We start from the raw sequence: 24,637 nt of genomic DNA on the forward strand, positions 1-24,637 counted from the left end.
CATTAAAGCTTGGGAGGAGATAGAGTATTTTCCCTTCACACATGGTCAAGTGTGAGAGTGTGTGTGTCAATGCCAAGCAAAAATCAGCCCCCCCTCTCTCTTGGGCGAGCCCTAGCTGCTAATTAGGTCTGGCTTTTGCCTCATTGGACCTCCCCAGGTCAAGCCAATAGGAATTAAGCAGCATAAGTGATAGCCTTCTGACATGTGTCCCCCTTTCCCCTTTTGTGAGAGCTTTAGGTAAACCTTGTGGGCATCTGGCCTAGGGAGCTGACATGTGTCCCTCATTCCCTTTGTGTAAAGGGAGCCTGTGTGTGTGTGTGTGGCTTTCTCTCTCATCCCCTAGCTTTGGGGCTCGCCCCCTCCCATATAGGGATGTGCAAAGACTTTTAGGGCACACACAAAGCATCCAATTTTTCCTAGGGTTGACCTTTGGACACAACCTTTGAATTTTGGAACCTTAGCATTTTGGAAGTCTTAATGGGCTGAACCTTAGGGTCTTTTTGGCCCATTGTTTCACATGGCTCTTTTGCAGATGGCCCCCCCTTTGGATCCCTATTTTCCCTCCTTTGGATCCCTACTGTGGCCGGTCTGCTAGCTTAACCAATATTCTAGCTTTTTCTCCCTTGGCACTTCCCCACATTAAATGATCAGTTTAATATGAGAAAATCATTTAGGAGAATTAGATATTGATTATTATGACAATTGTTGTAAGGATATGGGTCCTACGAGCAAGGCCACCGGCATGATCGGACAGTGTGTATGCTAGAGGGAGACTATAAGATAGCACGGTTGGGTGAAAACTAGCACACGCATTACCACCGCCCTTTCATTGGTATCCGAGCTATTTTTGGAAAAAGGGAAAATCGGGTTGCATGTGCGTGCGATGTGCTGCTTCTCTCCCACGTTCCGCTGACAGCGACGTCTCCACTGTGCAGCAAAAGAAGACAGACACAATTTCCTGTGCGCAATGCGCATAGACAGACAACGACAACCGACCGCGGCCGCCTCACCTACACCCTCCACAACGCAAGACCAAGGGAAACTCAACTGATAACTCAACAGCATCGAGGCTCTGAAGGCTTCCGTTGGCACCGTTGGTTGCGCACGTAGGAAGTCCCGCTTAACCCTTGCATGAAGGAAGGTTGAACCCATCCCATGAGGGTAAGAGGCCAACACTTTATCATCAAGCTATTGACCTTTGTTGTGTATAACAAGGAAAGATAGCATACTTGTGTTTAAAAGAAAGCTAGAAGAAAAGGGAAGGCTTCAAACTTCAAGGAAGTAGTTTCACCCTTCCTTTTCACTTCTTAAAGGAAGGAAAGTTTTCCCCCAAAAATTCTTTTTTCCTCAAGGAGGTAGCTTCAAAGTCAACAAAAGCCTTCACAAAAACGATGAGTTTTTGTGAAGAATCAACAAAGGTGTTCTTACGACGAACGACACGTGAAGCGCTACAATTCTTGCAAGGCGAGGTTCGCATGCAACGCAAATCACGAAGCATACAAAACACAAAGACTTCAATTTCATTAGGTATAAGTTGAAGTTTTTTTTTCTCTTTACATTAGTGTGTGTTTACCATGGCCAGTGAGGATATCCCACCTACACACACTTTTGATTTTGAGCACGTAGATCAAAATCAAGGCACCACGGGTGCTGCTGACACTAATATGCATGATGATGATGATCTAGGAGATCATGGCCTTGTAGACATGGCTACTTTCAAGACTTTGGAAAATCGCCAAAGTGTACTTGAACGCAACCTCTCTGCACTCAATGCAAATGTTACCAATCTTACAGAGTTACTTGTGAAATTTATGAATTCACAGACGGCTCAAGGAGCCACAAGTGACACGGTTCAAGGAAACCAAGATTGCGCGACTCAAGGAGTCCAAGAGACAAGTGCTTCAGAAGATGCAGAAGGTAGCAATGTATTACTTAAGAATATCACCATTCCTGAGTTTCACGGGGAGAAGCGTGATCGCAACAAGGATGCGGTCAATACGTTCTTACACAAATGGAGTGATATTCATAGATTGAGACACACCCTGGATATAAAGACGTCTGTGGAAAGAAGTCTATTTCTTAAAGGCAAGGCCTATAAGTGGTGGATGACATTTCCAATAGATGCTTGTCCTCCATCTTGGGCTGCGTTTCAAGCTTCTTTCTCCAAACAGTTTTTGGACTCCAACGAAGAACATAAGAATTGGTTAGCATGAGATGTATGCCACATGTCTGGCCTCTCTCTCACACAGTACCTTTTGAAGTATCGGGAAATCATATTAAAACTAGAAGGTCTAGATGAATTCCAAAAGATACGGGGTTTTAATAGGGGTCTTGACAAAGACTATCGTCTTCATTTCAAGACTCAACATCCAAAATCTTTGGAAGAAGCCATCAGTCATGCCCAAAGATAAGATGACGACCAAGAGAGGAAAGGAAATGTTCCCTACTCTAAGAATAATTTTGCTAAGGGCAATGTGGCTAAGAGCCAATGGCGAGGTAGATCTCCCACACGTTCCAAGAGGAATAAGAGACAATCTACCTCTCCACGCCCACAAGAGGCTAAGAAGCCTAAGCAATCACGAGATACTCCACGTGGGTCTCTCAACACTGCTGATTTTGAGCGTGCACAGAAACACAATTTGTGTTTTAGATGTTTTTCATACCAACATAACAAGAAAGATTGTCCTCTTTTGCAAGGCAAAGAAAAGGCCATGCACACGGTGCAACGTTTCACATTAGATTCATCTCCTAAATATTGTGGTGTAGAGGTTCTTCATATGGAAGAAAAGCACAAGTGTCGTGTGTCTACTTCATTGTGGCAGCCTACCTTTGGCCCCCATGATTTGATTCACATGCATGGCACTATTAACGGACAACGTGTTTGTATTTTAGTGGATGATGGTGCAACTCATAACTTCTCGAACTATAAGCTAGTCATGAAATTGAAGCTTACACAGACTCCCTGCGCTCACAAGTATGTGGTTGAATAGATGTCTGGCAATGATAAAGAAGTATGGGACACGGTAGTTCAAGGGGTTGAGTTTATTGTTCAAGATCATACAGTGACCCTTGACTTTCAAGTTATGAACATGGACCGTGCTGATGTAGTTTTAGGATGAGAATGGCTGCATGGTTTAGGAAACACATTGCACACAAGTTATGAACACAACTCCTTATCCTTTATGGCCAATGGTAAACATGTGCTTTTTCTTGGTGAGAAAAATATACCATATGCACCTCTTATATGTAAAGTCGAGATTTCTATTTTGCAGAAAGTAGATTAAATAGATTAAGTCTTTTTGTGTTACTGCTTATTTCCAAGTCTTGTGAATTCTCAAGAGCAAAGTGTGGTAAATTCTAGTAATGGTATGCAAAGTGCAATGAATTCTAATGATAAACAAAGTGTTAACAAATCTAACGAGCAAAGTGCTCTCAACTTTAATTCTATAGAGCAACGCGCAATTGTTGTAAAGCAAACATTACAGGAATTACAAGATTCTCCATCCCAACATAACTCTAGTTTATTTTCTCCTTTTACATGGCAATAGCTGACTCACTTACTCACTTACTCACGCAGTATAGTGATGTGTTCTCAAGTGATTTACCACCGGGTTTACCCCCTACCCGTGATGTGCAGCATGGCATAGATGTCTTGCGGCACTTAACCGGTGAGTAACCACCTTATCGTATGAGTGCTAAAGAAGCCAAGGAGGTTGAGAGTCAATTGGTTGACTACCTCGCCCGTGGTTTCATTAGACCTAGCACTTTGCCTTGGGCATCACCAAATGTGATTATCTTGTAATGGTTTTTTAATTTCTGTACATGTAAAACTTATACGGATGCAAATTCTTGGTGTTCGCTGGAACTTCTCTCCCAAGGAGTTTAATGTTGCCTCTGTATATTCTTCATAAACTGGTTTATGGTAATTTGACTGCTAACACAAAGAAAGTTGAGACATGCCAAAGAGATTATTCAATGAAGGGCCAAAACCTCTATGCATACGAGGTCCACTTGATTGATTTACTAGCCCATTATTGATGATTGCTAGTTACCTTTTTAACTTTCGATGAATTGAAGTTTGGATGATATTTAGATGCTATAACCAATAAGCCGATGTCACTTGAAGGTTTTGATGCAAAGAACAAAACTTCTCACTTGTTTGTGATATGTGCCTTATAATCAAGCCAATTCAGTGTCACCTTAATTTGGACATTTGTGAAGAGAAAAACAATGATATTTCTAAACCCTTTAAGCACGTGTGGGAAAAGGTCCCTAATGTTAAAAGAATGCAAAATTATTCTTCAAGGCGGTCGACCACACACAACCACAAAACGGCAATAAAGTTACACTTTTGTGGTTACCAAGCCACTAATTTGACCATAAGCTTTATGTACTTGACCTTTTTGAAGAGCAGATACTATATTGGTAGCTTTCATTGCCTTTTCAACCTACGTAGATATTTTGCTTAAACTAAAAAACTCAAAGAATTGCTCTTCAATCCTTGTTTTTACATATTATCTTCATTTTTTTAAGGAAACCTCCACATAGCACAAAACTGAAAGGCTATCTTTGGCCACCTCATTGTGGGACTGTGTGTGTGAACCTAAGTGTAAGATGAAGTCACAGGAGTGGGAATGCGATCGACAGGAGGAAGTTAAGTTCGTTGTTTACGCTGACGACATTAGGGTTTCTTGAAAATCTGGGGTTTTTGGGGGGCGATCATTCCTTGCAGATAATCCCTCAATCTTCAGATAATGACCATCTCCCCCACACCCATTCTTGATGATGCTGCAGTTCGTGTTGCCGTGCGAGCTCGCCCCCTGTTGGAGAGGGAGCTTTCAGAGAACTGCCAAGAATGTGTTATGTACTCCGCCGACCGAAGTGAAGTCACCGTTGGCAAGGAGAGGAGGTTTACCTTTGATCATGTTTTTGGGCCCCATGTGGGACAGGAGGAAGTATACATGGCTTGTGTGAAGCCTCTGGTTGAGAGCTGCATTGCAGGGTATGTCACTTTATCTCAAATTTCTTTACATCAAATGCAGAAACATATTTTGTTAGGATGGCAATTCACAGCCTTTTGTGTCTGCATATTCGTACCAGTTAAATTCGTCCATGTCAATTTGTGGTTTGGACACAGAAGTGCAGTAATTATACATTCGTAGTAGTCACAAAGAGCTCATGCTCTGACACAGTCATGAGACAAAATGAAAAGGCTAGTTCTTTTTTAATCAAGTATAAGAAATAAGAGGGTTGCTTGAAAGGATGGCACACATTTTCTGGCCTCATCTTGTTTCCATAATGCAAAAAGATTTGGGTGCAGGGCAAGTGCATTGTATTGTCTATTGGAATTCATGTGCAGCTTCTTCAGAATGCCTGTTCAACGTGAAGCTTTTGGAATTACCCTTGTTTCCATAATGCAAAAAGATTTGGGTGCATGGCAAGTGCATTGTATTGTCTATTGGAATTCATGTGCAGTTTCTTCAGAATGCCTGTTCACCGTGAAGCTTTTGGAATTACCCGGCCCTGCTCCAAGATTGGGATTAATTAATTCCTGTTGACCTGCATATTCTGGCCCGGAATAAACCCACATGGGTTTTTGGTGCCCATGGTGTCACCGTATATATAAGTCTGGGACCTCCTCATAAGCAACAAAGGATACAATGCAACACTAGATCAGTACTCGTTAGGGAAGGCAAGGTGCTCTTTTTTGGGCATAGAAATATTTAGTTGAGGATCAATACCATCTAACCCAATTGGAAGTCAGTCTTTGTTGGCTAATACTTTGAGATATTTCAATAGATTATGCTGAAAAACATTCGTATTACCTTCAAGGTTTCTAGATTTTTGAGCATAGAGTATGCTTTGAGGACATCCACATCACTCACCATGCACCCTATACAGCCTGCTCTGCTCCATATAGGAACAGTCATACGTCCTCAGATTGGCCAAACAAGCACACGAGTACTACTAAAGACGTACTTACCAGTAGAAAATTCTCAACACCACCTACTTATATTGTGTGTGTTGTGGATCCTTTGATGGTGTAATGAGACTTGGTCTCGTGTTGCAAACCTTGTTTACTATCTGCGTTTGGCCTGACCTAAAGAATGTTCACGAAGTTCGAAGCTTTTTGGGCTTGTGCTCTTATTATCGACGGTTCATCCGGAAGTTTACAGAGATAGATTCACCGTTGCATTTATTGACTAAAAAAGGAGTTCCTTTTACGTAGGGAATGATTGAGGTGACTGCTTCTCAGACACTCAAAGGAAAATTGACTACCGGACCAGTGTTGGCTTTGCCGGACTTGCAAAATCCATTTGAAGTTTATTGTGATGCTTGTGGTCGTAGTCTGAGAACAGTTTTGATGCAAGAAGGTCATGTGATTGCTTATAAAGCAGGATGTTTTCACGGCCAGAATTGGTAGCACAGGTAAATAAGAAAGAGCTATTGGCAGTGATCCATGCTCTTACACAGTGGGGACACTATTTATTCGGAGCCGATTTTAGAGTCTTTATAGATCACGAGAGTTTACTCTACTTCTTGCCACAGAAGCAGCTTTCGGAAAAGCAAATGCGATGGGCTAACATCTTGTCACAGTTTTACTTTCAGATTGTCCATGTTTAGGAACAAAAGAATTTAGTGGTAGATGCATTGTCTCGGAAGCCCTTGGTTCTGGCTATTTCCGCGATTCATCACAGAAGCTTCAAGGATATGGTTGACCAGTACGCCACAGATTTTGACTTTGCAGATATTTTTACTCGGATACAGAATGGGGAGACAGTTTCAGGTTATCCATATGGAATGGCTATTTGACGCGGAAAACGATGTTGTGTGTTACATAGCCTTTGAGGAAAAAGGTCTTGACAGAGTGCCATAGTCCACCTTTTACGGGTCACCGCGGCATAGATACCACCTTGAAGGGTGTGGAGCGTTACTTCTATTGGCTAAGACTGAAAAAGGATGTAGATGATTTTGTTCGCAATTGCTTAGTATGCCAAAAGGTCAAGTTTGACAGGCATAAGGTATAGGGACTACTACAGCCTTTACCCATTCCCACCCGCCCCTGGGAAAGCATTGCTATGGATTTCACCTTTGATCTCCCCAGACTCAAAGTGGGCACGATGGCATTTGGAGTGTCATTGACAGATTTAGCAAGCAAGTTCACTTCATTCCAGTAAAGAAAACAGTCAAACCTGATCATTTGGCAAGATCGTTCATTGCTCAGATTTTCCGCTTACATGGCATACCTGAGACTATAGTCTCCGACAGAGATCCCCGATTCACGAGTTTGTTTTGGAGGGCCATTTGAGAGAACATTGGCACGTGGTTGCAGTTCTCATCATCATTCCACCCGCAGACAGATGGGCAATCTGAGATAGCCAATTTAGGGGTTTTGGATTTATTGAAGTCTTACATCTTGAATTAGAAGACTCAATGGGATTTTTTTTTGCCTTTGGTGGAATTTTCCTACAATAACACGGTTCACTCTTCGACGGGGAAGGCGCCATTTGAGGTAATCGAAGGTGCTACAAAGGTCCCTCCCTTTCTAAGCACCAAGGACAAGATTTTTGAAGCCGATCAATACATGAGGGACTTGGACACTGCTTTTGCCAAGGTTCACGAGGCTCTAGAGAAGTCTCAAGCACGGCACAAGAAGGCAGAAGATCAACATAGACGCGACTTGAAGTTGAAGATGATTGGGTGCTCTTATGTTTTAAGAAGGCACGCCTAAGGAAACGAAAGGGAAAGGAGCGGCTTTTTCCAAAGCTTAGCATGAGGTATTATGGCCCTTTCCAGATTCAAGAAAAGATAAATGATGTATCCTTCAGACTCAAGTTGCCAGATACTTGGAAGATTCACAATGAGTTTCATGTGAGTCTTTTGAAACCCTTTAAGAGTGAGGTGCTAGTTGATGGGGAGCCTGATGAGCAACCCAAAGTGGAAGAGAGCGAGGAGATACTCGTTCTAGAACAGATTCTGGCACATAAAGAAAGAAAAAAGAAAGGCAAAGTGATTCGGCGGTTCTTAGTGAAATTTAAGAACTATCCGGCATTGGATGTGAAGTGGATGGAGGAGGACCTAGCAGATACTCCTTAGATTTTGGAACTTTACCTTGAGGCTTTTGGATTAGCTTCGTCTATTCTGAAAGATCCCGCGGATGAGCAGGGTTGAATCTACTACAGACGGGATTGCACAAGAGGGGAGTCGCTCCGCTCCTTGTCACATATTGCCTAGATGGAATAGTGTCATTGATTTCCCTTTGGATTTTAGGGATACTGCTGTGCTGACAATATTCTACTGTATGACTTTATGAATATTGAAAATGGGAATTCTCGAACTTGGAACCTGATTGATGAATACTCTCTCATGTGATTTTGTTTGAGTGCGAGATTAAAAGATGAAATGACTGTAACATTTCGGTCTTGAGAATCTATAGACATGAGAGTATAGACATGTCCCTCTCGACTTTGCCATATGCTCGACACAATTCATTTGTATTTTCATGGTTTTCCATAGATATCAGGGACTAGTCCAATAGTGGGTCTAGCTCTCTTAGCTGGAGGTGGCCCTGCGGATCTTCTGTTGTGGGAGCAGAAGGTTGCTCTAGAGACGTCGAGGCTCGCTGAGGACATGTAGTGAATGTGTGTCCTGTTTGAAAACATTCGAAACATCGGCCTTCTTGTAAAAGGGTTTCTCGTTGACGCTGTGTCAGACAAGGCCTTTGAGGTTGGGTTTCACGAGACTCCTGAGAATTTGTTCGTTGTTGCCGAGACTTTTGGCCGGAGTTGGTGCTGTGGTAAACTCCAAGTTTCCCTTTATGAGTTTGTAGCCGACCACGGCATGGTCCATAAGCTCTTGCATGGTTGAGACTTGCTTGGATAGACAATATTCCTGCATGATGGTAGTCCAATGGTGTATCACTCACATTGGTCCTGCAAGGAAATGAACTTAAAGGACACCGGAAGGTAGACGTCGAGAAACCTTTGGTTATAGTTGTCCATGGTCTATGTAGCAAGCATTTTCAAGTTGCCTCATTCTGCCAAGATCTGGACTTAAAAGAGACAATTTATATAACTGCGTGCAAATATTGTCTTGAAAGCTTGCCAGATCCTTGGAGCATGCGGTTGCGTCGCAATGGAACTCCACCACTGCATGGCATTATCTTTAAGAAATCCCGCTGCTCAAGAAATCTTCTTGTATAGTTCCTCAAAGCAAAGATGCTATCGAATTACTATAGAATTGCAATGCTTTCTTCTGATCTTTCATCCTGCAAAAGGTGAAAAATTTAAATGTTGTGCCACCATCTTTGAAATCTTTCGGTTGGTTAGGCGCGTATCCCTGGTAGAGATAATAAGGGTATCTATATGGGCTCCAGCCATTGTGGCCTCGTGGTGGTGGTGGTGGTGGGGGAGGCAACGACGGTGGCAAAGGCGGTTGCACTGGATTAGGGTCAGATGACTGCACCATATTCCTGAAGACTCCCTAGATCGGAATAGACGGCTCAGAAGGTTGCCGGTTGGAAGCTCTCGTACTTTCTGGTGCCGGAGGAGGAGGCACCACCTGGGGCATCAGAGGGGGTAACATGTAATTCAAAACTGTTGAAAACTTTGCAGCATCGGAAGATTCTGTTGAGGATGCCGCGAAAGAATGTCGCCAAGCTCATCGAGGAGAAAGTGGGAGTATTCTGGTGAATCCATGAACGCCATGTCTTGGGTTCTTTATAGCTTATGCCCTGTAAGACAGAGCGGTGAAGACGGGAGAGCGCGCGATGCATGATGAAGTAAGGGTGGGAGTGGCTAATAAGTCTAGGATCAGGACACGATCTTTATATAAATTTGGAAGTGTCAGTTTGCTCAGTTTGCTCTTTGGTGGGACTGGTATGCTTTCAGAAAAGCACACCTCTGAAGCTCTAATACCATTCACGGGGACGGCACCACATGCCAATAGAAAAGAGCAGTCTGAAGAGACTTTTAGCACTTCAATAACAATTAAACTGAAAGAGAGAGAGAGAGAGAGCACATGCGACACGGAGTGGTGGAATTCCACCCTAGAGAGTACTGGCCCCAAACCGTGGCACCCCTTTCGGTATTTCTTTATATTGCTCAAACAAGGTACACTCTGTGGCTCTTGCTTTGCATGTGCCCGTAGTACAATGCCAGAGTGAGAGGCCACAGTTCATATCTAAAGGCCCTTGGCCATTCAAAAAGCAGTTTACATAAACTCAAAAGCATCTGGTCCAAAAGCGTTGAACCCAAAAAGCTGTCAACGCGAATTACGAAAATTTGTACACCTGTCATGTCAGCAGCAATTGGCGGAAATCTGTATTGGCTGCCATGTCAGCACTGTCAGCGAGCAAAACGCAGAAATCTGGAGGGCACCTAGTGGAGGCGGTCCTTTATTAGGAGAGATGGACAACAGATCTTTCCCATGGAGTTATCCCCTCAAGGCAGCCCATCTCGTGGGTATCCTAGTCAGAGATAAAGCACCATCTCTTGTGTGCCAGCCTAGGAGGGTATATGTCAAGTTCTAACTTTCTCTCTCCAGTTCCTCCTTGATGCCAGGAGGTGGATCGGTGTTGGGGACCAAGGTAGGGGCAATAAGCAATGTCAGTAGCAATCGTGGTTGTGTGTACCTCAGGTCTATCCATTGGGGCATGTCAGATCTATGCCGGACCACCTTTGGTCACTTGTATGAGCAGTTTGTTATGAGCATGGAGAGCCTTTCCCAAATCTCTCTCTCTCTCTCTCTCTCTCTCTCTCTCTCTCTCTCTCTCTCTCTCTCTTTCTCTCCAAGTGTACTATTGCGCTGTGGAAAGAGCTGGCATCAACCGTAGAACACGAAGCCAAACTTGCTATGCCATGGGGCAGTCCCACAGACAGTGACACTGACTCTCCAAAGGATGGTCACAAGCTGCACACGCTACCGAAAAGCCACTGTGTAATAGCCAACTCCCAACTGTTGTAGCTCTGTGTGCAACTAGCCATTGGAACAAAGCGACTCTCCTCGGCTGTCTGGAGTTCCACAACCGCTCCCAAAAACCTGACAAGAGCTCAGCTACAAGACCCTCCTCCTGCGAATGAAGTGTTGCAGCAGGACGAGCCTCTCTCCGTGCTGCCAGTATGTGCCCCCCAGTCGAACAATGTACTGAAAGAGGGGGATCCCAGGGTGATCGGCTGAAGAGAAGGGGTCTCTCCAAAACCACTCTCTAGGGTCCCACTGTACTCGTGCTAGAGGGCAGCTCTCCCAAGCCCAAAGACGCCAGTGACCTGTCTCAAGATCTGTCGGGTGAGGATCTATGACACAATTCCTCCCACAGATGCCCACTACTCGTATCCTCTGAAAACGACACTCTGCAACCTGTAGAGCCTCTACTTAGACTCTGTGTAGGCGACCCTCTCCTTGAATTTAAAAAAACATGGGGGATACAGACTCCGAGCAATAGACTCCGAGCAAGCACGATGAGGACCTCCAGTCCCGTGAATATCCCCATCTGGGAGCTGCCGTCTCTAAAGGGGTGAGCCAATCAGCTGGTAAAGCCTCTGTAATATCCTGACACATGCTCTGTACCCCTCTCATGCCTCGTATCTGGATGCTCTGTGCCTCCTCGGACAAACCTGAAAACTGAAGCTAGTCGCTGAGAGTGCGGGCGGAACCCTTCCATGGGACCCCAAGAAAAATGAGGCCTACTACCAACCAGGTGGCCTCTCTGAGTTCTAGCCATGGGGTTTCCAAACAAGGGGCTGTCTCAAGCGCTCCTTCGTGCAAGTGGGCTGATGCTGCTCCAGGCTGCTTCTCAGCTGCTCCCAAGACCTAAGCAGGCTCGCAGCAAACTGATCCTCCAACCTCCTGATCAACTTTGGGCATCTCTGTAATGATCCACTTGATGGAAGGGCTCCAAGGGCCTCCTGCATGAGGGACTCAAGCTCCAAGCCGGTGAAGCAACAACTCCTTCTAGGGCTCCTCCCTTGGAAGCAGTCCTCTAACCTCAAACTTCCCAAGGGCTCTACTCTTTTGTTGTGAGGGCCACGCCAAGGACCGTCGGTTGCACCATCTCCAAATGGATACACCACGATTCTTGACCAAAATTACACGGAACGGGAACGGGGAACGGGAACAGGGGCCTCCGGAACGTTTCCGGAATCCCCCCCCCCCCCCCAACCCCCAAAAAAAAAAGCGGAACGAGAACAGGGGCGGGAATGTTAAGCTTAAAATATGCTTAAATTAGGTTGGATTTAACCTTTATGTTAGTAGAGAGCCATACACACCCATTAGTTCAAGTAGAATCCTATTAGGCATGCTTTGCATTGTTTCTTCAGTCTTAAGGCTTACACGGGATTGCGCACTACACTCCACACATGAATTGGGATCATCCTTTACAAAAGCATCTTGATTCTTCATAGAAAGAACATTAGCTCAAAGTTGAATAGAGTCCGGACTCCACACAAAAGCTTGGAGCAAAAAGATGATAGATTATATAGATGGCTTACAGGGCCAGCCAGGCGCTACAAAAAGACATGTAGAGTCTAGAGTGCTAAATAACAACTGTAAGAGTCACTAGGTGACATGCCAAGACTCAATCACTCATGTGGTAGTGCAATACAAAAAGAGGGCAAAGCTAGCGGCCACAAAGGAAACAAATATCAAATTCCAATGAGCAATGAGTCATGACTCATGCTTGATGTTCACCTCTAGTAGGGGTAGAAGAGCATCCCACCTCACAATCTGTAGTGGTGTCCTGAATGTCATGAATATCATCCCAATCCTCCTACATAGGCTCATCCTCATGCGTAGATCCTCCTGCCTCTCCAAGCACCTCTACCCGTGCCTCCATCTCCCACTGTAGAAAAGGATCTGTCACTTTGGATGCTGACTTGCAAAGGATTCTTAAGTTTGCACTTACAAAAACAAGGTCATTTGCTTTCTCCACTCCAAGTCGGTTTCTCTTTCTAGATGCAATGTGGCTATATGCACTCCACAATTTCTCTAAGCAAGAGGAGCTAACCGCTTGGCTGAGAATGCGGACGACAAGTCGCTGAAGATCAGGACCATCTGAACTATTTTCTTGCCACCACAAGACGAAGGAAATCTTGGTGCGATCAATCTGGGCATCGGCTGTCCCAAATGATCCTCGCATATCCCTGTACAATGCAAGCTGATCCTTGATTTTGTGTTGCATGTCACGATCAGGGTGAAGCTTCTTTAAGATGGTGTTCCAATGTGTGTTCACCTTCGAATCATGCTCTTGTCCTGTATCTTGGAACTGTGTGTCCAACACAAAAGCTGCACCATGAAGAGGTGAACTATAGGCATTCCACCTGCTAGTGCAAAGGTCTTTGATTTCTTCGAGCTTATATGGGTCCTGCTCAAGATCTTCAAGTGCCTAGAGCATGCGATCCATTGCTTCATAGACCTTGCCAATGCATGGTTGCATACCATCCATCACTCTAAGTAAGTGGATCACTGGTTTCATCATTTGTCAATAGTCTTTAGAGACTCCCAGAACTCAGGATCCTCTACCTTCCCTGTACAAATGATCCCTACGACTGTACTTGCACGGGAAGTCCTAACAAACTCTGTACTGATGAAAAGTTTCCTCACTGCACTCTGACACTCTACAAAGCGGATTATCATAAGATAGTTGTAGGCGAAGCGGGTCTCACAATAATGTAGAAGCACTTTGTCCCCCAACCGCTTCAAGAACTCGGCTTGAAGTATGTTGTGGTTGTTGATGAAAGCAACCACCTTGACGTGGATGCAATGAGAGGCTCTATTCAAGGTAGTTTGCCGAAATCCTTCAAGAGGTTGTTAAGGGAATGTGCCATGCAAAAGGAAACCGTGATGTGAGGATAAGCGCTGTCCAAAATAGCTCCAGCTGCCTTGTTTGATGCCTCCCCGTCGGTGACTAGTCCTATCACAGGATCTGCTCCAATGGTCTCTATGGCGAAGGCCCACTCTCCCGCAAGGACATCTGCTGAATTTTCCTGTTCCGTTGCATCATGGGAGTGGGCAAAAGACATCTCCCCTTTGGAATAGGCAACAATGCCATGAATGGACCTCCTCCTAGTGTTGCTCCATCCATGGTCACGCCATACTTTGTCCATTGCCTCTTCATGTTGAGGGTTGCCATCTCCACAACGGCCTTCTCTCTGTCGAGTAGAGTAGTGTAGAGGGCCTCGGAAGAGGGTGGTACATAGCGTGCCCCATACTCTCCAATCCTCGTGCACATGGTCTTGAAGTACTCCAACCTACGTAGACATTGCACACAAGAGGTATTAGGATTTACTATCTAGATGAGAATGAGAATCGAGATGATTGATTGTGCGAAAATGATAGTAAGTCTTACCAGCCTTTATGAAGGGGATGCGACCATGATAGAAAAGCGGGCAACACTTGCATCCACATCCTCCTTGCTTTTTGGATCCCAAGTGGTATATAGGGTACGTTGGTGAGATTTGGGAGTGGAGATCGGAGTAGTATTAGGCGTTGAAAATGCCGATCGAAATGATGTCGCCGCCGTCTCCGTCGTTGCCGCATTTACTGCCACCACCAACCGATGAAGAAGGTGTAGAAGAGGGAAAAACCAAGTTGTTGGGGTCGATTGCGGGACGCTTAGGCCTTGCCGCTTCTTTCTCTTCTTTGTTGGCTTTGATGGCATCCTTGGCAGCAAATACCTTCAACAATTGCTCGTTGACATCCTTGCATATTGCTACTTGTTGTCTCTCTAGCTGAAGGAGGTGAGCACGGACTTTGGTTGTGCCGGATTGGCGTGCCGCATAGTTTGCACTTCCATGCGCGTGCACCACCAGCCTTTCTACAGTGCTGACAGTATAGTTTGGCTTTCCTGGATTTGGAGGAGTTCACGGTGCAGATTGCTACCTCTGGTCTTCCTGGAGTTTTACACAGCTTAGCCACCTGGCCACACTGGGTTACAAGTTCATGCATTGACAGGCTTTCGGTAATTCTCATGACGGTTCCTGGGCTTCCCCATTTTCTCCAGATGGTTTGACTACAGACACCACAGATCCTATTGGGCAGGGGACACTTGTAGGTCTATTGACACTTCTTTTACGACAAGGAGTTGTTTTCACACTCAGCTCGGGACCTTCACGTAGTATCTTCACCCTGCATCGACGGAGTACAGCAGTTTACTACGCTGCTCGTGACGGCATCTTTCCATGGAGATTTCTTGGCGGTAGAGACACCCCAGACTGCTGCTACACTCACAGAGTTCGTCGGAGTATTTTCTTTCAGTGGACATTGCAGTAGATATCTTCATCATTTGCCTCACATCTTCGGGTTCATGCGGTTTGTCAACGTTCGGTACTGAGAGGTGTTAGATTTACACCACTTTGCTGCTTCACAAGTCTAGGGCATACATGTACGGCTAGTGTCTCTTTGGGCTGGCCACCCTTTGCATATGCATTTAGACTGCATCACTGTCCGGCCGCCTACATATATTTTCATTTATCATTTTCTTGTTGGGTCGTGGGGGTATTTTCCAAGAATTTGCCCTACATCCCCTTGGCCACCTATTTATAGGGCCAGGGGGGTACCCACTTTCATCATATTGATTGTACAGAGGGTCTTATGCTCATGGTAGTCATGGGGGGCTGATCGCCTCGTCTTCACTATATCTTGGGTTTGTGGTCTACTGTCTCTCTCTCACGCTTCCGCACACGCACTCTCAGAATACTGATAGCTTTTAAAGGAAAAAAGATACCCCCCCCCCCCCCCCCCCCCCCCCCCCCCCCCCCCCCCCGCCCCCCCTCCCCTTGTGTGAGTCTTGAGAGGTTTGAAACCTCCCCCAAACAGCCACCTCTCTCACTCTAATTTTTTTGAATCTTGCTGCCCATTTCGGATGCACATTCTACTCGTTCCGTTGTTACGTTCCGCTTTCGGAACGTTGTTCCGTTCCTGGCATCCTTTCGGCGACCAGAACCGGTCGGAACGCCGATTCGATACGGTTACCTCCCATTCCGTCCGTTCCTTGCTAGTATGCAATTGGTGAGAGTTCTCTAATTCACCCTTGGTTCAAGGTCACTGACGCTTTCCCTGTTATGACTGAGCAAAGCGTCAATACGTTTTCTTAAGATGAGTGTATTTACAACTACATGAATTCCTCGTTCCCAAGTTCGATCCCCACTCCATAGATTGGAATCCCTTTTCCCCTTTCTTGACTTAAGTGAATGGACAATATAACACATTGAGTTCAACTTTCCGGCCAACAAACTAACCCTCCGGAATCCACCCTCCCACCAAATGGTTTCGTAAATGCACCTTTCCAACGTTGTACTATGATACTTGGAAAACAGTTTTTCAAAGGTGTCGAACCAAGAATATATTTCAAGCATTTGAAAGCAACATCATGCAAACTATTGCATACCCTTCAAGTGTACATTTATCACATCGTTCCTACTTTTAAAAAAAAAAGAATATTTTACTTCCTTTTTCCTTTAGTATTAGGAAAGTTATCTAATTATCTTTCAAGCAATCACATATACTTCTTCAAGCATATCCCTATCCTTGTCCCAAGATTCGGGTATCGTGTCTTCTCCGCCACGTGTGGAGGCGATGCCTTTGCACAATTTCCAATTCTTATTTTTCTTTATTTTATTTGGAGAAGACTTACAAAATTAATCTACCTTAAGTTCCTTTTAAATAAATATTCCGAGAAGTAGAGCAAAGGTCCTGTAGTAGGCTACAGTGTCACTTTCACAGAACACTCAATTAGTACGGTTGGTCTGGCCTGGTTCACACTAGTCGGACTCTGGACGGACTCTGTGGGCTGGGCTGGGCAGTGACACGTGGCAGGATACGGACGGTGGTCTAGTGGACATCGTGGCCAGGTCACCATAACCACTCACTTTGGAGATTGGCTTAGGTGGCTGACATTTATGAGCCGTTGGGTCATTATCATCATCGGCTTCACCTTTGGTCCAGCATCGTCGTCGAGAGCAGCGAGTCTTGCACAGAGCACTGTTTCACCATCCCTGCACATCTGAGCCTCGACACCCCCATTTGTACCTGTGAGTCCTGGGCTGGAGCTGAGTGTGCTGCCACGCCAGAGTCTGTACATGGTTCTTTGAGATAGTCGAGTCCACATGTTCTGGTCCACTGTTGTGTCTTTGTTGTTCTATTGTTATCCATTGTTTTTGTGTTTCATTCTGTTTGAGTGAGTTTCCATCTGTTGAGTGAGATTGTCACGCACATTGCATTGAGGGGCACCCACACTGTAGAGAGCACGACACATTATCCGCGCTACAGGTGCTCTCATTTTGGCGATCACGGTGGGACCTTAACTGAAGTCTCACTCTGTTGAGTAGCTGGTTTCTTCGCTTCGCTTGTGCAGCCTATTGGTCTGGTCCAATTTCACCCTTGACAACTTAATCTAGCTGGTCTAGTCTCTCGCCTTGCTGGTCTGGTCCTCTCTCGCCCTAGTCCACCCAGTCCTCGTCCTGGTCTAGTCCTTCTCGTCCCTGGTCTAGTCCTGGTCCAGGCCAGGTGGTCTAGTCACTCGCCCTGGTCTAGTAGAGTCTAGACCAATGTTCAGCCAAGTGAAGGTTGTCTTGCCCAAGTGAAGGTCTTCTTGCCCAAAGCTTGGTGGGGTTGGCGGTTACTGCATGACACATACAAGGAGGTCATTGGAGCGTGAAAGTTCACTACTGAGTCCTCTGAAGTACTACCACAGACGGCGTCAACCCTTGGTGCCCAGTAGAAGCATATTAACCCCATCACCCATACCTACTCATACGGCTACCTCTATTCCTTCGACCGGTTCTACATCCTCCATGTCACCTTCTCCGGTAAGGCTCTCCCCCATCTTGTTACAGCAAACTAGTGAGCAACAGACTCAGGAGCAGGAGGCCATGGAGGAGCTCACAAGTGTTCTGGCAAAGGTGAACATCAAGTTCCCTACCTTTAAGGGTCTCTCCACAGAGGATGCAGACGACCATGCTCGGAGGTTTGTCTCTCTTTGCAAAGGTCGTGGCCTCAATAGAGAAGATGCATACCTGGTGCTCTTTCCGTCCACCTTGGATGGTCTTGTAGATAAATGGTACAGTCAGTTTGCTGAAAACCACTTTACTACTTGGACCATGTTAAGACAGCAGTTCTGTGAAGCTTTCAGACCAGGGGATTATCAAGAGAAGATTCTAGATGAGTTGGCCAACCTGTTGCTCCAGCCCAAGGAGACATTTGCAGAGCTCATGACCAGAACAAAGTCCTTGGTCGCCAAGCTGCCTCAGCAACCAGGGGAATTCATGGTGAAGAAGTGGGTAGAGAAGGCTCTGCCTAAGACTTCTCAACAAAAGCTCAGAGAAAGCCTCCGTCCTGAAGCTAGTCTGGAAGACTTTGTTGCTACTGCTACTAGAATAGAGGGAGCAAGAATGCAGTTCACTGACTCTCCTAGGTTAGATACTGCCCCTATACTCGTGGACAGTCCAACAGACCCTTTGACTTCTTTACGAAGGGAACTGGAAGCCCTAAAGTTACAGCGGGCCCTGCAAGAAGAAAGATCCTTCTCTCTCAAACAGGAGAAGCCTCCACATCAAGAGGCTTATGATCAACTTAAAAGAGAGTTAGAAGAGCTCAGGTCTCAGCAGGAGACTAAGGCTATGGTATGGTGTAGTTCATGCCGCTCTCCAGGACACCCTCCACAGGACTGTCCCCTTCACTCTTATTGCCACTTCTGCGAAAAATCGGGTCATGAAGATAAGGATTGCTACTATATAAAGGGATTGCACAAAATACAGCAAAGTCTTAGTCCTACACTCCAACAGGGGTTAGCACCAGCATCCAACATGGTTTCCCACTACGGCCATCCCAACTACATGCCACCTTTGCTCAATACCCCTGCTGTCCAAGGTATGTCAAGTACTTTCCCGACTCAAAGTTTTTATAATGCTAATGCCACCTCAACCCCTCAGAGATTCTACACTTCAGCCTCCAACTCCATGCAGCAACCACCTCGTCCCCCGTTTCGTCCTTCCAATCGGCCCATACTCTGCTACAGATGCAGAGAATATGGGCATTATCAGAGCAAGTGTCCTTTACGTGAGGGGTCCCCTCCTTGTTGTCATTGCCCTGATTCGAAGGATCACTACAGTAAGGATTGTCCCACGCAAAGGGCATCCACGTCTTCAGGCTCGACTCAGAACCAGCAAGATTTCACCTTCCCGAAGATAAATTTGATTACTGTGAACACCGTGCCTCAACCATCACCTGCTACTCATGTGGTTAAGACACTGCAAGTGGAGGAGCCTGCTGGTGTCCTTACTCGGGCACAAAGAGCAGCTCTTGGTCTCAGTCTGCCCACAGGTCCACCTCGCCTGTTCCCACTTCCTCAATCTGGTCTATTTGACCCAAAGGACGAGTCCTTCAAAATTGTTCAGAGCAAACCATCTTCCCTGTTATCTGACATTGATGGAGCCTTCTTGGAAGCAGTGGCTGACTTGGAACAGATTAAGGTCCCAAAGGGAGCCCAGTTCGAAGGCGACAAGCCCACAACAAAAGCCATCTTGAAAAATACTTTTCAGCAGGTGTCACTATACGACATGCTAAGGCTCGACGCAACACTTAGAAGTGACACCCTGTCAGTCATTCAGTCTCTGTACCCGGGGGCTGGGCCTAGTGGCGGGCACCTCCTTGTACAGCCCTCAGAGTCTTATTTGATTTCCTATCCAACTGCTCCCCTCACAGATAATAAAAGTCCTCGTCTCACTGTATCTATTCTTGGGCACCAGCTATCCGGCGTCATCGTTGATGGTGGATCTGGAATCAACCTGATGCTCTAGTTTACTATGTTAGCTCTAGGTCTACAACCTACTCGCCCTGCCCCCTTCACAGTTACATTGGCCGATCAACGAACAGTATACCCAGTGGGCATCGTGGACAATGTGCCTCTGCAGGTACAAATCTTTACTTTTAACTTGGATTTTGTGGTGGTTCGTCTTCCCCAGGTTGAGGGCGGATTTCCTTTGCTCATCGGAAGACCATGGCTGCGACACACTAAAGCACTTCATGATTGGGGAAACGACGCAATGTGGATACAAACTTCTAGCTCCTTGATGCAACCCATCCTTTTGGAAGGAGGTATGGATCCAGCGGTGCAGCAAGTTTCTTTGTCAATGGAAACCAACCCTGAACAAGAACAGCCTACTACACCTGAAGGGTCAGACGAAGATCTGCTGGAGTGGTTGGAGGCTACTAAATCTATGCCTTGTTATGGAGTCTCTATTCACTCTTTGCCTGAAGGAACACCCTCTTCAAATGATTCCACAGCAACTCAATCTAATGTGCCACCTGAGCCTATGAAGAAGCATAAAAGCAGTAAGAAATCTCTTCTACAGCAGTTCACCCCCCTTCAAACATCAACCCCTTTGGTGTCTGCTTCTCAGACCAGAACAAAGCTCTCCTCTGTGTCTAGCAAACTCCCTTCACCGAACCCTGCCTGCAAGATGAATTCCAAGATCATGATATCTCTCTTGCTCATGATAGCTGCGTGCTCTTTATTTGCACCCTACCCATCACCCTACCCTTCCCATCTCCCCCTCAACCTCGAGCTAATCCTTCCCCCTCCCCTCGCCCTACCCTCCCCCTCTCCCCCTCGCCCTCGCCCCTACCCTCACCCTCGAGCTAATCCCTCCCCCTCCCCTCGCCCTACCCTCCCCCTCTCCCTCTCCCCCTCGCCCCTACCCTCGCCCTCTCCCTAACCTTCCCCCTTTCCCATCCCCTCGCCCCTCGCCCTAACCCTCCCCTTCCCCCTCGCCCTCGCGCCCCTTTCCCCCTCGCCCCTCGCCCCTAGCCCCTAGTCTCTTGCTTATGGCCCCTAGTCCCTGGTCCCTAGTCCCTAGTCCCTAGCCCCTAGCCTCTAGTCCCTAGTCCCTAGCCCCTCGCCCCTAGTCCCTAGCCTCTAGCCCCTAGCCCCTAGCCTCTAGTCCCTAGTCCCTAGTCCCTAGTCCCTAGCCCCTCGCCCCTTCCCCCTCGCCCCTGCCCACCCCTGCCCTATCTAATAAACCCAGCCTCAGCAGCAACCGCTTCTGCCTCAACAGATGATTTCTCGTGGCGGAACCGGCCACTACGCTACTCTCAGACGTCTAGGAATGGCTAGGAAGTATCTCTTCAAGGAGCCAATAGCTATGAAATGGCTGGAATGCCTTCGAGCACATCTGATACAAGCTTTATGCCGATTGCAGCTTTGGCATCAGCCTTAGCATCAGCTCCTCCTCAACAACAGAGATTGATGTTGGGCGAGAAGCTGTATCCAATTGTAGACCATTTAGAACAGGATCACGCAAGAAAAGTTACCGGCATGTTACTGGAGATGGATCAGCCAGAAGTTTTACATTTAATTGAATCTCCTGAGGCGCTGAACTTGATTCTTCCATCTTCAGAACCCACAGAGTAGGTATCAGAAACAAGAAACGGGATCATCTTCAGTAGCCTCAAGCTCCCTTTGCAACCCAAAAATTCTCGTCAAGGAGTCTGCGTTTCAGTCTGCTTCGTGAACCCTTCATGCTCTTCCTCAACAACTACGACTGGCCTCTGCAACTCCTTCAAGAGCCTCTCATATGCCTCCTTTAGAGCGACTACACTTCATTGGTTTTCAGCTTGAGAAGTGCCAAGAGTTTGCTGCAGCTCTTTACACTCTACTTGGAACTTCTTTAAATTCTTTGTCATCATCTCTGCATAAGAATCCGCCATCTTGTGTTGTGATCGAGCAAAGAAACCTCCTCCTCCAGAGTTGAATTCTCTTGCCAGCTGCAATCATTTCTTGCATGGGTGGGCCAAGCACCTGCTTCAAGAAAGATGTACATGCAGTACCGATTGGTTTTATTTCACATTTTTTCAGTATATCCTAGTTTTTCAATATTTCCTCTCACCGAGACGGTGAGCGGTCTTGTGGCGGGCAACTTGTAGCAGGCTACAGTGTCACTTTCACAGGACACTCAATTAGTACGGTTGGTCTGGCCTGGTTCACACTAGTCGGACTCTGGACGGACTCTGTGGGCTGGGCTGGGCAGTGACACGTGGCAGGATACGGACGGTGGTCTAGTGGACATCGTGGCCAGGTCACCATCACCACTCACTTTGGAGATTGGCTTAGGTGGCTGACATTTATGAGCCGTTGGGTCATTATCATCATCGGCTTTACCTTTGGTCCAGCATCGTCGTCGAGAGCAGCGAGTCTTGCACAAAGCACTGTTTCACCATCCCTGCTTATCACAGGACACTCAATTAGTACAGTTGGTCTGGCCTGGTTCACACTAGTCGGACTCTGGATGGACTTTGTGGGCTGGGCTGGGCAATGACACGTGGCAGGATACGGACGGTGGTCTAGTGGACATCGTGGCCAGGTCACCATCACCACTCACTTTGGAGATTGGCTTAGGTGGCTGACATTTATGAGCCGTTGGGTCATTATCATCATCGGCTTCACCTTTGGTCCAGCATCGTCGTCGAGAGCAGCGAGTCTTGCACAGAGCACTGTTTCACCATCCCTGCACATCTGAGCCTCGACACCCCCATTTGTACCTGTGAGTCCTGGGCTGGAGTTGAGTGTGCTGCCACGCCAGAGTTTGTACATGGTTCTTTGAGATAGTCGAGTCCACATGTTCTAGTCCACTGTTGTGTCTCTGTTGTTCTGTTGGTATCCATGGTTTTTGTGTTTCATTCTGTTTGAGTGAGTTTCCATCTGTTGAGTGAGATTGTCACGCACATTGCACTGAGGGGCACCCACACTGTAGAGAGCACGACACATTATCCGCGCTACAGGTCCGACTAACGAGGACAATTGGGGGATAGCTCATTTAGGTTCTTAGCCTTTCCAAGGTCCATTTTTACCAAAAAATTAGAAGGCTCTTTAATTACATCACATTCTTCTCCCTTATCTGATCCCTTCTTGGAATCCCTTTTCCCTTTCTCCTTTTCCTGTTGGCATCTGGTCTACCCGGACAAGGCCGATTTTTAGACGCTTCCGTGGGTTTCACCACCCGGCCTAGACACACTTCAATCCGATCCCAATTCTAGGGCCTTGAATGAACTTGAGCTCAAAATATAGACCAACGGTTATCAGTCCTAGCTAGAAAGGACCATCCCCCGTTGCATCCCATAGGTAAACACCTGCACCGGCCTTTTTCCAAACATGTAAGACAAGTTTCACACTTAAAACTTCTATGTTATGCTAGGGCTATCCACGTCAAATGTTCTCGGTAAATCTTAATCCTAGCTGAAATTTAGAGCGAGTTCCTTGAGTGATAATCCCTTGGTTCCTATTTCCATTAAATGTCTACTCAAACAAGATCTTAATGGGAGTTTAAGGTTTTGTCTCGACGTAAGTGTCAAGTTAACTCCGTCTTGGACGACCTCCATTTGTTTTTCTTGCATCATTTTCTATCCATGAGGCATCTTCATGGAAGCGAGGCGAGTTTTATGTTAAAGCAACATGGTTGTCACTTCGGTGAAACTATCTCTTTACTCCCCCCCTTCTTCATAATTGCAAAACAAATTTGAAAGTAGACGAACTTGAAATGAACAATGCATATGCTCTTTACAATGATCTTTGCTTTAGTGTGAACCATGAGTTGTAAACACAAAACTTTAGAATGTACCAACTTGTAATGTTAAGGTAAATACAAAACTTCCTCTTCTTTAATTGATTATGCAAGAATAGAACCCTTCAATGAATGCGACATTCCTAAGAGTGAACATGTTAGTGTAGTGAGAAATGCGCATGCAATGAAGTATGAATGGTTAAAACGTTCTTCTTTGAGATGGGATTTAGACATACCTCGCTACCGTTGAGAGGATTATTTCCGTAGCTAGGAGTGGTTTAAGGATTTGGGGTTTTCCAATTGACAAAAGTGGAGGGAGGATGACCCTACTTGGAAGGGAAATCCTCTTTCAAAGAGAACTCTTTTGGTTATGATAAAATAACCCTTCAAAACTCAACTCCTTCTAGAGAGAATAAGATATTAACTTTAGTACGCCACTAAAACTTTCACACACATAATTCATGCAAAAAAAAAGAAAAGTTGGAGGTCTTTCATGAGAGCATTATAATTCCTCTTTTGGAAAATAAGATTAGTGGGAAAAACAATTCCATTACTTAGTTACCTTTGATTTATGGCATTTACCTTTATAAGAGTAATTTAGGTAAGAAAATAAAAGTAGGTTAAAAATCAATAAATAGGTTTTTGTGCGAGATTAAGGGATAATTAAAGATATTAGTCACCATTCATCATGCATATTATCTAGGTAAATATAATCTCCTGTCACCAATGTGCAAGATGTACTGAAAAGCATTGCAAAGATCTGAACCAAGCAAGTCCAAGTACTCCAAGAAGAAGCTGGGAGTCAAACCATCCTCCCCTGGACAACTACCTTGGGGAAGTGCTCTAAGGGCCTCATGAAGCTCCTCTAGCTGGAGAGGAAGCTCTAGACTCTAACGCATCTCCTCAGTAACAAGGCAAGGCATCTGTGCCCAAACCTGCTCTCTGCATGCATCCTGACGCTCTAACTGAGTCTCAGCTGACAACAAATGATGATAAAAGTCAGTAGCAATTGCACGCATATCCTCTGGCCCTAGAGCAACCTATCGGTTCTCCTCAACTGACTGACATTGGTGTGCGCATGACAG

General features: G+C 45.9%; 1 protein-coding gene across 3 annotated transcripts in view; it reads left to right on the plus strand.

The window, feature by feature from the left end:
* Nucleotides 1-4,577: 4,577 nt before the first annotated feature.
* Nucleotides 4,578-24,637, plus strand: part of LOC147456047 (kinesin-like protein KIN-4C) — a 158,467-nt gene continuing 138,407 nt past the window's right edge. For all 3 annotated transcript variants that reach the window (XM_086514625.1, XM_086514624.1, XM_086514626.1), the window contains exon 1: nucleotides 4,578-5,002. In XM_086514625.1, coding sequence (XP_086370751.1) covers nucleotides 4,755-5,002 — 248 coding nt within the window. In that variant the 5' untranslated portion in view covers nucleotides 4,578-4,754. The remainder of the gene's footprint in view (nucleotides 5,003-24,637) is intronic.

The sequence above is a fragment of the Adiantum capillus-veneris genome, chromosome 6, assembly GCF_014529385.1.
Source record: "Adiantum capillus-veneris isolate H3 chromosome 6, ASM1452938v2, whole genome shotgun sequence".
In the NCBI taxonomy this organism is placed as follows: Eukaryota; Viridiplantae; Streptophyta; class Polypodiopsida; order Polypodiales; family Pteridaceae; genus Adiantum; species Adiantum capillus-veneris.